This window comes from Dipodomys ordii, unplaced genomic scaffold, assembly GCF_000151885.1.
Source record: "Dipodomys ordii isolate 6190 unplaced genomic scaffold, Dord_2.0 Scaffold131, whole genome shotgun sequence".
Lineage (NCBI taxonomy): Eukaryota > Metazoa > Chordata > Mammalia > Rodentia > Heteromyidae > Dipodomys > Dipodomys ordii.
Window position 1 is genome coordinate 4,327,775 of NW_012267347.1, and position 14,512 is coordinate 4,342,286.

The 14,512-nt window shown below is 52.1% G+C and overlaps 1 protein-coding gene across 1 annotated transcript in view; it reads left to right on the top strand.

The window, feature by feature from the left end:
• Nes (nestin) overlaps positions 1–6,699 on the top strand; it is a 10,088-nt gene extending 3,389 nt beyond the window's left edge. The window contains exons 3-4 of the mRNA XM_013030666.1: positions 1,229–1,302; positions 2,020–6,699. Coding sequence (XP_012886120.1) covers positions 1,229–1,302; positions 2,020–6,272 — 4,327 coding nt within the window. The 3' untranslated portion in view covers positions 6,273–6,699. The remainder of the gene's footprint in view (positions 1–1,228; positions 1,303–2,019) is intronic.
• The last annotated feature ends 7,813 nt before the right edge of the window (positions 6,700–14,512 follow it).

The following is a 14,512-nucleotide window of genomic DNA, read 5'->3' on the forward strand; positions in this document are numbered from 1 at the left end:
GAACCCAGGGCCTCATGCATGCAAGGCAAGCACTCTACCACTGAGCCACCTTCCCAGCCCCGGGTTGGACAAATTATTAAGACCAGATCTCTCCAGAATCTATTGGCAGAAATCGTAGAGATGGCCAGGCACCAGTGGCTCGCACTTGTAATCCTAGCTGAGATCTGAGGATCATGGTTCAAATCTAGCCGAGGCAAGAAAGTTCATGAGACTTATCTCTAAGTAACCTGAAGTAGAACGCTGGCTTAAAGTGCTTGAGCACCAGCTTCAGCAGAAAAGCTAGGGAACAGCACCCAGGCCTTGATTTCAAGCCTCATGACCAACAAAAAAAAAAAAAAAAGGAAGAAAAGAAAAGGCAGTGATGTTAGGACTGGAGGGAGTCAGGGCCCAAAGGGTCAGCGAATAGCTAGCCAGGGTGGAGAAGAGAAAGACTCTCTCTCCACAGAGGACAGAGCACTGAGGGCAGGTACTGCCAGAGGAGGACAGAAGTAAGAATACAGCAGTGCCAGCCAGACCCGGAAGTCATCAGAGGAGTAGAGAAGATCATCAGAATAGCTTGTTAAATTGACTGGTCTTCCTCCAATCAGCTCCACAGGGTAGGAGTTTGGTCCCAAAGATCTCTGTACCCTAAAGGGGCTTTGAGATCCCCAAATGAAGGAGGGCTTTGACCCTAGTCCAAACATTGAGAGGAAGGGTCTGCGCAGGCCCTGAGGAATGTAACTAGGGTTTTGAGGCATGAAAAGGATTTGAAGAGAGGGAGCTGAATTCATTTGCTTTTGTCTGTCACCAGCTCTGGGGCCCAGGGGTGGAGGGGGGCTCCATCCCATGGGAACTGCCTGAGAATTCCCACTTCCTCTGAGAAGCCCCCTTCTCAGACCCTCCAGATGGCAGTGTGGACAAAGGCATCCATTAGCATAAGAATTGGCCCCCCACCCTGTGGATGAGGTCATTGGCCTGGGATGGGGAGGAGGAACGTAGTCTGAGTGATCTTTGGGTGAGCAGTGGCACTGTGTCTGACTGTGGGAATCTGCTTGTGTGACTGTGAGGCCCTCTGTGTGTGTGTGACTTTGTTTGATGTCTGTGGGTATGTGTAACCATGCGACTTCACCCCACATGGAGCAAATTTTGTGTGATAAGGTTTAATATGAAGAGGGGGTCTGTAGTACAGGGGAGCAATCTGAGACAGGGCAGGCAGAAGGCTGACCCAGCTTTGCTTCCCAACCTCCAGGACTCTGCTGGAGGCTGAGAACTCGCGGCTGCAGACACCTGGCAGTGGTTCCAAGACTTCCCTTGGCTTCCAGGGTAAGAGGAGGGGCTAACTTTTCTTTGTTCTTTTTTTTGGGGGGTGAGGTGGGGCTTGAACCCAGGTCTTGAGCTCTTTTGCTCAAAGCTAACACTCCAGCACTTTGACCACAGTGTCATTTCAGTTCAGGGGGTTAATTAGAAATCAGAATCTCATAGACTTTCCTGCCTGGGCTGGCTTTGAACTGCAATCATCAGATCTCACTCTCCTGAGTAGCAAGAGCCACGAGCACCTAGCTTCCTTTGTTCTTTTTACCAGGGGCAGACTTTTTCTGACATACCAATCTAAGTCTTTTTTTTTTTTTCCCTGTATGTGCATGTTCTGGTATTGGAGCGGAACTCAGGACCAGGGCATTCTCCCTTAGTTTATTTGCTCAAGGCTAGTAGTGCTTTACCACTTGAACCACAGTTCCCCTTCCAGCTTTTTGGTGGTTGTTTGGAGATAAGAAGCTTACAAACTTTCCTACTCAGTCTGGCTTTGAACCATCATCTTCAGATCTCAGCTTCCTGTGTAGCTAGAATTACAGATGTGAGCCACCGGTCCCTATAACTCCTAACTCCTTGGTCCGAACAGCACTGAGCATGCTCTCAGCCCAGCCAGCATCCTGTGCTAAGGGCAGCATCCTGGTATACTCTAGCCACTGGCAAGGACTGCCCTGTGGCTCTCCAAAGAACCAAAATATACTGATGCTGTTTCTTCCCCCTCTGCCTTTCTAGACCCCAAGCTGGAGCTGCATTTCTCTGGGACCCCAGAGGGTCGGCGTCTGGGACCTTTTCTCCCTGTCCTCAGCCCAACTCCTCTCCCTTCACCCTTGCCCAATACCCTTGAGACACCTGTGCCAGGCTTTCTGAAGAGCCAGGAATTCCTTCAGACCCATACCCCTACTCCCACTCTAGCCAGCACCCCCATCCCAACCACACCTAAAGCTCCCTGCCCTGCTACCAATGCAGAGATCAGAGCCCAGGATGCCCCCCTTTCCCTGCTCCAGCCACAGGATGTGAGGCAACAGGCTCCAGAGTCCCTATGGGCTGAAGCCAAAGCAACTTTCCCTGACAGCATCCTCCCTAGACCAGAGGAGCCTGGAGGCGAGCAGCAAGGGGTTAGTGCAGGCCAGTCCCCTGAGGATCAGGCCTCCTCAGTCCAACTCCTCAGTTCTGACTACCCCAAATTAGAGGCTAATGATGGAGAACCCAGTGAGACTAAAGGATCTAGTATATTCCCAGAAGATAAAGGGCAAGTCTGGGGGCTGGTAGAGAAAGACGTAGACATAGAGTTCAAAGCAGTGAGTAGTTTACAGCAGGAAACACAGCAAGAGGAAGGAGAGTTGGACATGAAGGAAATTCAGGACTTCCACGGTCTTTTTGAAAAAGAAACTGCAAAGGTTCTGCAAGAGGAGATTCAAGAGCCACCAGTGTGTTTGGAAAACCAGAGCCATAAGACACTAGAGAAAGGGAATCCTGAGTATCTGAGGTCTTTAGAAGAAGAGAACTTAGAAGCAACAAAAAGTACAGAAAAAGAAAATCAAGAGTTATTAAAGTCTTTAGAAGGAAAGGATGTGGAGGAAGAGAGACCTCTAGATAAGGACATACAAACATTGGAATCCTTAGAAAAGGAGAACCAAGAACTAATGATGTCTCCTGAACACAACATAGAGAGACATTTATCTCTAGGAAAGGATCAGGAATTAGTAAGGGCTCTAGAAGAGGAGAACTTAGAGTTATTGAGAGCTCTTGAAAAAGAGAGTCAGCAGTCACTGAGATCTCAAGAAAGAGAGGACCAGGAGACGTGGAGTTCTGTAGTCAAAGAGAATCAGGAGTTCCTGACACCTCCTGAAGATGAGAATCAAGAGATCTTTAGACCTGTGGAGGAAGAGAATCCGGAGCCACTGAAGTCACAAGAAGAAGAGGACCAGGAGATTGTAAGATCTCCAGAAAAAGAGAATCAAGAGCCATTGAGGTTACTAGAAGAGGACCAGAGACCTCTCAAAAAAAATCAAGAGCCATTGAGGTTTGTAGAGGACCAGGGATCTCCAGTAAAAGAAAATCAAGAGTCATTGAGATCTGTAGAAGAAGAGGACCAAAGAACTGTGAGTCCTCTAGAAAAAGAGAACCTGGAACCACTGATGTCTCCAGAAGAAGACCAGAAGATTATGAGCCCTCTGGAAAAAAAGAACCAGGAGCCATCAGAGTCTCCAGAAGAGGACCAGAAGATTGTGAGCTCTCTAGAAAAAGAGAACCAGGAGTCATTGAAATCTTCAGAAGAAGAGGACCAGAGAATTGGGAGCCCTTTTGAAATAGAGAACCAGAAGCCACTGAGGTCTCCAGAAGAAGAGGACCAGAAGATAGTGAGTTTTCTTGAAAAAGAGAACCAGGAGCCTCAAGAAGAAGAAGAGCAAGAAATGCTGAGATCTCTTGACCAAGATACTCAACAGCCACTGAGTGCTCTAGGAGAAGACCAGATGATACTTAGACCACCAGAGAAGGAAAATCCAGAGCCACTGAAATCTCTTGGAAAAGAACAAGAGGTAGATTGGTCTCTTGAAAAAGAGAATCGAGAGTTATTCACGTCAATGGAAAAAGAGAGTATAGAAGTTGTGAGATCTTTTGAAACAGAGAACCTAGAACCACTGAAGACTGCCAGAGATGAGGACCTGGAAATATTAAAATCTCTAGAAACCCAAGAACCACTGGGGGCTGTAGAAGAAATTGGTAAGGAGACAATGAAAGCTCTAGAAAAGGACATTCAAGATACCCTGGGGTCTGTAGGTGAAAACCAAGAGACACTGAGACCCCCAGAAAAAGAAAATAAAAAACCAGTCAGCTCTCTGGAAGAGCAGAACCTAGAGACTCTGACATCTCTAGAAGTGGCAGAGAAGGAAAGTCAAAGGGATCTGGGAGAGGAAGAGATGGGCGAGAAGCAACAGTCACTCAGTTCTCTGGAAGAGGCGGGACAGGAGCTACCTCAGTCTACAAATCAGCCCAGGTGGGAGGATTTGGAGATGGAGGACCAAGCCCTTGCTCAGGCACTCCCGGCTGAGAGGGCTGGAGTAGGAAATGAGGATGAGGTAGAACTGGATCTGGGGGAACAGGATGGGGAAAAGGAGGTTGCACAGCAGGGACAGCCACAGCTAAACATCACAGGGGAGAGCTGGGATTCTGGGAGTTTAGAACCCAAAGAGCAGAGGGTCCCAGCAGAGGGAGCCAATGGAATGGGAGGCAGTGAGGGCCTCCAAGGTCAACCAGAGCATGTGGCGACTTCCCAGGGAAAACCAGAAGCAATAGAGCCCCTATTGGAAGCTGAAGATGTGGCCATAGAACATGACCAAGTCCCCCTAGAGGTGACCTTGGAGTCAGAGACAGTCAGGGGTGAGTCTGTCAAAGTAGGAGCTGAGGTGGGACTGGAGCCAGAGATCACTGAGGTTGGGCTGGAGGACCCAGAGCAACTGCCTAGAGAGGAGATGAGTCAGCCACTTATGGGAGAGGAAAGTTTGGAGACAGAGAGTGCTCAGGGCCTGGAAGGTCCTAGAAAGGACCTAGAGAAGGCAGATGATCTGGAGGTAGCATCCACTGATCTGCCCAGGACCAGCAGAGACCCCCTGGAGCCTTCCAAGGGTTTAGAGGAGACAGTGCCTGCAGACCCTTGGGTAGCAGAGCCATTCCGGGCTGAGACCCCAGCCCATGGCGGAAGTGATGCTCCTCCACCCACGTCCCCAGGGACAGAAGATGAGGGGGCACAACCAGTGCTGGGGCTCTCCCGTCCCGGGCCCTCAGAACACGGGCCACCTAGTCCAATCCCAGAAGATGTTCCAGGGTGCCAGCTCCAGACTGAGGGATGCCAAGAGGCTACCTGGGGTAAAGAAGGTAGAGCTGAAGCCCTGGGAAAGGAGGAGGGTACCCTGGAGGAGTTTGGTCCTCGGGGGGTCCCTGAAGAAGGTCTCCAGGAAGAAGAGGAGGAGAGCAAAGAAGAGAGTGAGGCTGATGAGCTCGGGGAAACCCTTCCAGACTCCACACCCCTAGGTCTCTACCTCAGCTCCCCTGTCTCCCCTGGATGGAGCTTGGCTGGCGAGCAGAGGCCCTCCCCTCAAGGGGAGGCTGGGAAGGAAAGCTGGGACTCAGATGTCCTAGCCTCCAAGGGTGTGGGAGCTCCACTCTCTGAAGAGGAGGAGGAGGAAGAGGAGGAAGAGGAAGAGGAGGAGGGTGGGGAAGAACCAGGCCCTGACTCTGACCTGTCAGAAGAATTTGAGGACCTAGGGGCTGAGGTTTCTCATCTTGCTGGGATCCCCAGGTTGGTGGCAGAACCTCTGGGCCAGGCATCCCAGCTGCTAGATCATGCAGACTGGCATCAGGATGGGGAGTCAGATGGGTTTGCGGATGAGGAAGAAAGTGGGGAGGAAGGAGAGGAAGAAGAAGAGGAGAGGACAGAGCCAGAGTCCCGAAGGTGGGGACAAGGTTCCTCTGTGGGCAGTCTCCAGGCCCTGGGTAGTTCTCCAAGAGGAGACTTCCTGGAGCCCGAGGCGGTGGGTGTCAGTGTCCCCTGGGATGATGGCTTGAGGGGCACTGTGGCCGATGCTCATGTGACCGCCTTGGAGACTGAGCCTTCTGGTTTAGAGGAGGAGTCTGACCCTGTTCCCATGGAAAGGGAGGTCAAAGTATCTGGTCCTTTGGAGACCCCTAGAGAGGTGGAGGTCATGGGCCCTGGGGAAGGGGACATTTTCAGTAATGGTCAGGAACCCAACCTGGAGGAGTCAGAACATGTGAATGGAATGGTGGTGAATGGACTGGAACAGTCCAAGGAAGTAGGACCTGGGACACAGGGGACCCCAGATGGGGACCAAGAGCTCTCCCTACAGGAAGGGGAAGCCCAGAAGACACCTTGGGTAGGGACTCCTGTACACCTGGCCCCAGGCAGGTTCCTGAAATTCACGCCAAGGGAAGTAGAGGGAGATTCCTGGTCTTCAGAAGAAGACTAGAGAAAGCTCCTGGGTCAGACAGGACAAGGTGGGGCACCCCCCACGCCCCTCCCTGCTCAAGGGCAGCACGCCTAACTTAGGTTGTTTTGATCTGTGGTTTCTAAGAAAGAAGTCTGGCTGGCTAGGCTAAAATGGAATGACAAACCAGCCCTGTCCACCGTTAGAGGCTCAGGCCTTGCCAGGGAGACATACTGCTCACACCATCCCAAAGGCTTAAGTCAGACAAACCCCTGTAGTACTAGGTCCTCTTTCCTCTCCCCATCAGCTGGAAAAGGCTCCAAAGGGAGACACTGCAACCTTTGGTTATGGAACTCTCCAGCTCTGCCCCCACAGGGGTGTGACCTGGCCAAGTGTGCCAGTGACCTGTCTGGTCCCTCATCCCTGCCCTGTCTAGCTCATCCCTGCTTGAATAAAGTCGGGCTTCCACCTGCAATGTCTGGACTCTTCCTTCCCTGACCCAAAGGGTTTATTTACAGTGCTGGGAGCAATGGGGGGGACTGGGAGAGGAAGCTAGAGAAACTGGTATGGAAGAGGGAAAGATAGACTCAAGCTGCCCACTCCAGCAGCTCTTGGGAGCCAGGCCAGTGACCTCAGCACTTGTACCAGGCCAGTCATCTCTGCTCACAGCACTGATTACAGAGATTAAATACTAGGTGATCCCCACCCTTGTGTGTCCTCTTCAATGGCCCCTCAATGCCGCCAGCATAATGATCCCCCTTGTCCCCAAATCCAAACAGTTGTCTGGGGCCTGATGACTGCCTGGGCCCTGAGCAGGGGTAAGGGAGGAGGGAAGCGCACTCTGCTATTGACTGTATGGCCCCCGGTCAATTTTTAATCTCTGAACTGCAGCTACACAGGAGGGAGGTTGAACTGGGTGACTTGGAGGGCCTTCTGGGACAGGGGGAGCAGGGAAGAGGCTGGGAGAAGCCTTTGAGTTCTTCAGCTTAGATCTACAGAGGGACGTTTGTTTTCTCCTCACAGCCTGAAGACGAGGAAAGAGAAGCGAGTGTGGAAGGGTGGGTTGAGATCTAGGGAGTGTGCCATGTTCTGGGTTGTGCTGACAGTGGGTTGGGCCCAGGGTGCCCCCAGCCCCTTCATCTCCTGAGACATCCCCACTTCCCATGAATTCTCTGGGTCCCTGTGTGTGAAAAGGGAGGGATGGGAGAGTGGGGGTTCTTGGCTTAGGTGGGACTGAAGGCATTAAAATCAGGATACCCAAATAGAAACTTTTCCATGGTTCAGCTCTGTAGAGAAAAGGAGGTTCTGGGGAGGCTTCTAAATATCCGGGGTCGGGGTGGGATAGGGCTGCCAACCGAACGTTTCACTCTTGGAGAGGATCTCACACCTGGCAGCAAGGCTCTTCCTGTCCTTGGGCTCTGGGGACTGGGAAAGAAAAAAGGCTGAAATCTCAGCTTGAGAGTCCCCCCAACCTTCCATCCTGGGGCCAAGGAGGGTGAGTGCCAGGCCTGTGGTGGTCAAATTGTCCATCAGGCCCTTCTTCCCCTTTGCCCCCCCCATCTCTCTCTATGTTTCTGTCTGTCTGTTTCTGTGTGTGTTTCTGTCTGTCTGTCTGTCTGTCTGTCTCTCTCTCAGACTGTACTGGCATACAGACTTTGGTTTATACACACCCCTGACCTCAGGGTCCAGGGCCTGTCTGTCCTACCCCACCCTCCTGGCACATCAAGCCTCCACTCTCCCTCCTGTACCCACTGTTAACAAGGCCCTGTCTGATCCCACTAGGCTACTCGGCCTGGAGCCAGTAAGCAAGCAAGACCCACTCCCTTCCCCTCTAATGGGACAGAGGCGCCCTGTGCTTGATCCTCCCAGGCCTTTGGGCACACTCATTTAGGGGAACACCAAGGACAGAGGCTGAGCCATGAAATGCCTCCTTGTGCCTCATGTCCCTCCTGCTCCTACCTAGGGCCTGTGCTCTCCAGCAGAGTTATCTAAACCATTGCTGCCAATAATCACAAACAAGGAGGGATATACATTAGGCAGAAGTAAAGTCCTCATGGGAGGTTTGGTCTGTTTAGAAGTAATAATCTGGGGGCTGGGACGGTGGCTCAGTGGTAGAGCGCTTGCCTTGCATGCCTGAGGCCCTGGGTTCAATTCCTCAGCACCACATAGGCAAAAAGAAAAATAACCCGGAAGTGGCGCTGTGACTCAAGTGGTAGAGCGCTAGCCTTGAGCTGAAGAGCTGAGGGACAGTGCCCAGGCCCAGAGTTCAGGCCCCATGACCGGACCCCCCCACCAAAAAAAGTAATAATCTGTTAATGCAGCAGAAAAAATGAGGGTTAGACGGTGACAAGGGACCTTCTTGGTTGTGAGAATATAAATGATTATGGCTTGCTTTTCATACCAATGCTAGGGTTTGAACTCAGGGTCTGGGCATTGTCCCTTAGCTTTTTATTTTTTTATTTTTTTAATTTATTTTTAAATTTAAAATTTTTTTAAAAAATTTTTTGGGGGTCCGGTTGTGGGGCCTGAACTCTGGGCCTGGCCTGGGCGCTGTCCCTCAGCTCTTCAGCTCAAGGCTAGTGCTCTACCACTTGAGCCACAGCCCCACTTCCGGCTTTTTTTTTCTGCTTATGTGGTGCTGAGGAATTGAACCCAGGGCCTCAGGCATGCAAGGCAAGCGCTCTACCACTGAGCCACCTTCCCAGCCCTCCCTTAGCTTTTTTACTCAAGGCCAGCACTCTAACCACTTGAACCACAGCTCCACTTCTCGCCTTTTGTTGGTTAATGGGAGATAAAAGTCTCACAGAAGCTGGGCATCAGTGACTCAATCCTGTAATCCTGACTATTCAGGATGCTGAGATCTGAGGATTGTGATTTCAGGCCAGCCTGGGCAGAAAAGTCTATGCAACTCTTATCTCTAAAAAACTACTCAGAAAAAGCTGGAAGTGGAGCTGTAGCTCAAGTGGTAGAACACTAGGCCTTGAACACAAAGAGGCTCAGGGACAGTACCTAGCTCTGAGTTCAAGCCCAGCATGCAGAAGAGAGAAGAGAGAGAGAGAGAGAGAGAGAATCCCACAGACTTTTCCGCCTAAGTTGGCTTCAAACAGTGATCCTCAGATCTCAGCCTCCTAAGAAGCTAGGATTGCAGGCATAAGTTACCAATGCTCAGCTGTTCTTTTTTTTTTTTAAACAATAACTAAGCACCTACTATGTATGTCTCATGCATAGTGAAGGGCTTGAGTTATGGGAGTGCAGAGCAGGGGACCTGACCTGACCTGGGCAGGAGTTTGGGAGGGGGTAGTCAGGACAAGCTTCTCTGAGGATCTGAAGAATAAGCAGGAGTGGCCAGTTCAGGATGGCAGATGGGAGGAGGGGGGGTGGAGCCAGCACGTGTAGGATTCTGAGGCCAGAAGAGAGAGCTTGGGCATTTGAAGAAGAGAAAGAAGCCAGGCATTGGTGGCTCACGCCTGTAATCCTAGCTACTCAGGAGGCTGAGATCTGAGGGTTGTGGTTCAAAGCCAGCCCAGGCAGGAAAGTCCATGAGATTCTTATCTCCAAAAAGCCAGAAAACACGAACCCGAAGTGGTGTCTCCCAAAGGAGATTGAAGAGGGTCAGGGACAACAAACAGGGGCCCCACCTGGAAGCCAGGAAATGTATACTATTGCCTAAGAGAAATGGGAATTCTCAGAAGGGAGCCAGAGGAAGGCTGCCTGCCACCCCAGTGGTCCTGGCACAGAACAAGGAAGCAGTGGTATGGAGTGGGGATGGAGAGGAGGTGTGGGAGGGAAGCAGATCTCAGGATTGGTGCGCAGTGGAGGGGCCATAGGGCAGTAGAGATTGCAGGTTTTTAGCCTGGACGTCTGGGACATGGCTGTGCCATTTTCTGTGATGAATTCGGCAGGAAATTGTGAGTCCAGAAGCAGCACCTTGCCTGGAGCAAGGTCCGCAGGGATGTGGCTGGCGGTCAAGAGAGAGGATCAGATTGGAAATAAGAGAGGGGCATTGGCCTAATGAGCTGCCAGAAGAGAGCTGGGAGAATGGGACCACGGCAGTCTCCAGGGACTCCCAGCTGAGAGGCCACCAAGTAGTGCAAAGGAGCTGGAGAAGAAGAGGCCAAAGAGAGGAGGACCTGAGAAGTGCGGAGTCTCACAAGTATCTCTCAATGTAGAACTTCAGGAAAACAAAGATTTTCGTTCCTCTCGTTGCCCAGCGCTCCTGATCAATGCCTGAGAGAATAGGGGAGATTAAGGAAACACATTCGAATGAATGAATGAATGACCAGACCATGGGACACACTTCTAAGGGTGGTGTTCCTGGAGGAGGGACTACAGAGGAAGCAAAAGGCACAGCAAACCTCCTCTCCCCGCCCCCCCCAACAAGCAAGAGGTTATTCTGGGGCCTCCTCTGAATAAATATAGCCTCTGAGTGGGGCGGGGGTAGGGTGGGGGGCCGGAGGTGGCTTCCTCGGTTTGTTTGGGGCTTTTCCTTATAAGGCTGTGCAAGCTGAGGCGCTGGGACGGTGAGGTCAGGGGCTGAGGCTCCATTTAGCCGGCCTGATGCTGTCCCTGTTGCCAGAGTCTCAAAGGAAATCAAAGCTAGGATTTGGGTTCCGGCCAAGGGCACTCAGAGGGTGGCTTCTTAAAGCGCTCCCTCTGCCTTCCTGTTTGTGGCCAAAGGGGAGAGGGCATGCTACCAGACGCCCCCCTCTCCCCATCAGCTGGTGACCCTCAGCCTCTTACGTCCTGGAGGGCCTCGGTTTTCTATCTGTACCATAATGGTTAGACTGGGTCATTCTGAGGCTCTGTAGAGCTGTTACCAGTGGTCTAACTCTTCTCTGTTCTGCTATAGAATCTGTTACTTTTGCTCTGGCCTCTGGGTCAAAGAATCAGGGTTTACTCACTGCCTACAAAGAAAGATCCTAGTCCCTCTGCACCCCATAGTCACCAATCCCAGCCTCTCCTTGGGAACAAACTGCTGCCAGTTGACCCTGTGGTGTCACAGCTGCTGTCAGCAATGCCACCCTCCTGGGGCAGGGATGGAAGAATGTGATTTAATTTCTGATGGAATGTGCCCTTTGGGACTGCCCATGGAAGAGGAGGGAGTGGAAACCAAGCCAACCCGAGCCTAGGAGCCTAGGAAACCAGAGAAGACACCAGGCTTGGAGAGAGGCCCCTAGGTCTCTCTTAGACCCCACCACCCTCACCCTATGGGGAGGGCTAAGTTCAGGGTGGGCCTTTGAGCAAGGAAAGACTGGTGTTTTCTCCAACATGGCAGCTTCTTCCTTCCCAAGCCCTACCCCAGGCTGGGCTCTGCTGCCCAAAGTGTGGATGTCGGGCTGGGAAGGTGGCTCAGTGGTAGAGCGCTTGCCTTGCATGCATGAGGCCCTGGGTTCGATTCCTCAGCACCACATAAGCAAAAAGAATAAAAGCCGGAAGTGGCACTGTGGCTCAAGTGGTAGAGCACTAGCCTTGAGCTGAAGAGCTGAGGGACAGCGCCCAGGCCCAGAGTTTAGGCCCCATGACCGGACCCCCCCCCAAAAAAAAAACAAAAACAAAGTGTGGATGTCTCCTTGTTTTCTGACTTTTTTTTGGGCGGGGGGCAGGTATCAGTACTGGTGCTTGAACTCAGAGCCTAATCATTACCTCTTAGTTTTTTTTTCTCAAGCCAAGCACCTGAGCACTCTACCACTTGAGCCACAGTTCCACTATTGACTTTTTGCTGGTTACTTGGAGATAAGTCTCACAGACTTTCTGGCCTGGTCTGGCTTTGAACTTTGGTTCTCAGATCTCAGCCTCTTGAGTAGCCAGGATTACAGATTTGAACCACTGCTGTTCTTAATGCTCTACACTAAAGGGAAGACCCCAGGTCCCTGAGTACCCAAACCTAGAGCCCTCTTCTTCTGCCTTAGCCTTCTCCCCTTCTAGCCACAAACTCCCCTTCTTGGCTCAATCCTCCCCCCTCCCCAGCACTCAGCTGTGGCTCCAGAAATAAACCAAAGCAGGTGCCAAGAGGCCTCTGTCGAGGAACCCCCCTTCTGCAGCTGTGGACTCAGCTGCTGACAAGCCAAGGCAGAGCCCCTGGGCCCCAGGAAGGGGGACCTCCTGGGGAGACTTTGGCTGGCTCTGAGTCCCTCCTGGGTCCTCCTAGACTCCATCTCCTAAATAAGAAGAGACACCTTTTTACTATCAACCTCACTTGCCACTCAGGGGCCTAACTCTCCCTCCTGTCTCTCTGCTCCTCTCTTCTGTTTTCCACATCCTTTCCCCTCCTGTCTGGCCCCTTCCCAACTCCTAAATCCTTTGGTCTCTCCAGGGCTACTTCCTGTTTGAGGCCCCTCATTTACTAGGGAATGATGTCAGAGAGAACTTCCATGGACTATGATGGGGACACTGAGGCAGCGATGATCTGTCCCTTGCCATTGACACTGAGTCTTTACATGCCACTTGGGATCTATAGAACGTGGGAGGGCTGAGGGCTGCCCTCCCTTAAATATTCCATCTCCAAGTGGTTAACAGCCTTCCTCCTATTAACAATCCTCCAAACACTGAGGAAGAACACAGCAGCACAGGTCCACCCACTTAGATGATGAACTACGTCTACATTCCAGTGGGGCTCATTTCCTCCATCCTCTTCCTTTTCCCCAGCCTGCTTGTCTCTCTTCTCGTCTCCAATTTTTCTTCCTGCTTTCTTCGGCATCTTTATGCTCTTCCTGTCTAGGAAGAACCAGGCCTAAGGAAAACCAGATCTCAGGGGAGTACTCCAGTCTGAGGAAGAGAGGAACTCTTTATGGTTAGAGGAGAGGGCACCTGGGTCCTCACTTGGGCAGGGACCTGGCTGCAGACCCCCCAGGGAAAGCCCCCTACCCACAAGGGTCTGACAAGCTGAGCATTTTTGGAAGTCTTTGGGAGCTGCTGTGTCATGACAGGCAGCCAGCAGGACAATGGAGTCCTTTCTCTCCCTATGCAGGAGTCAAGACCACAGACAGGGCCTGGAGGCTGAGACAAAGGCCCCAGTGAAGTTAGGCAGTGCTGTGGGAGGCAGAGATGAGGGGTGGGGAAGGAGGAGGGGGGAGGTTGTATGAATCCAAGTAGCCTGGAGGGAAGTAGGGACCTGGTTCGAGTCTCTGGAAGGCAATCTCAGTGGTTTCCATGCCCCTGGACATTGCTCAAGCACCCACCTCATGCCCAGGCTGGCTCTTCCCTCTTCATAAACATCCACTGCAACTCCCCTCATCCCTAGAATAGGTTACTGCAGGAGACCCCACTCCAGACATGTGAGAAGACTGCGAGCTGAACCTCACTCATATCTAAGGTCTTGTCAGAGAGGACACATGGTCAGGTCTGTGCTGTGGCCTAGAGGCTCAGGCGAGACGCCAGCTCCATCTCCCTAAAGAGATATGCTTGACTCTTGGACTGAGCCACCTTCCTCAGGTCCAGGGTAGGTAACTCTCTCTCTTTCTCTCTCCCCTCCCCCCTCTCTCTCCCCACCCGACCCCCTCCCCCACTTCACGTACACACAAACACGTGCCCTGGGCCAGGGCTTAGATTCTGCAGGTGCTGCTGGACCAGATCCCCTTTCCCCAGGAAGCCCAACAAAGCCAGGAGAATTTCTGGCTTCCGTTTCCGGCTCTGCCAGAGCAGCCCAGCAGGTGTGGGGAGGGGAGATTCTAGTTCCCCCCACCCCCATCCCCAATCTACCTTTGAGAGTCTGTCTACCACAGATCGGAGAACTTGAACCAGACCTGAGGTAGACTTGACCAGGGGGCTGGATCACTACCAGGGGCTCTAGGAAGTTAAACCTTCTCTTTAAATTGCAGTAAGACCCCAAAGACAGACACTGCCCCCTCTCTAGCCTTCACTTAAGCCCCACTGGCAAAGGCCCCCTTTCTTCCTGCACTTGCTGTACTAGCTCAGTGCTCTGATACGCCTAAAAATGCACCAAATGGGCAATTATAGGCCGATGCAGGATGAAGTGGGGTTCTACTCTGGCCCCAGCATCAGCCTCTTTCAGGAACCAGCCCCCACTCCCTGATCATGCTGGGTGGCTGTGTGGGGAGGACACAAGGTGGAAAGAAGAAGGAATGAGGAGGTGGTGGTTGGGAGTCTGGAATCTCAGAGATCAACTGTCTGGGGTTAGATATGGGAGGGGACTCCTGGGCAGGGATGGTCGGGGAGCGGTCCAGCTCTTCCATGGCACCTGTTGCGAACCTGTTCCTGTCAGTCCTGCCTTGTTGTCTCTCCAGCTCTTTATTGCCCAGGTTTCTGAATCTCTGGATCTATTT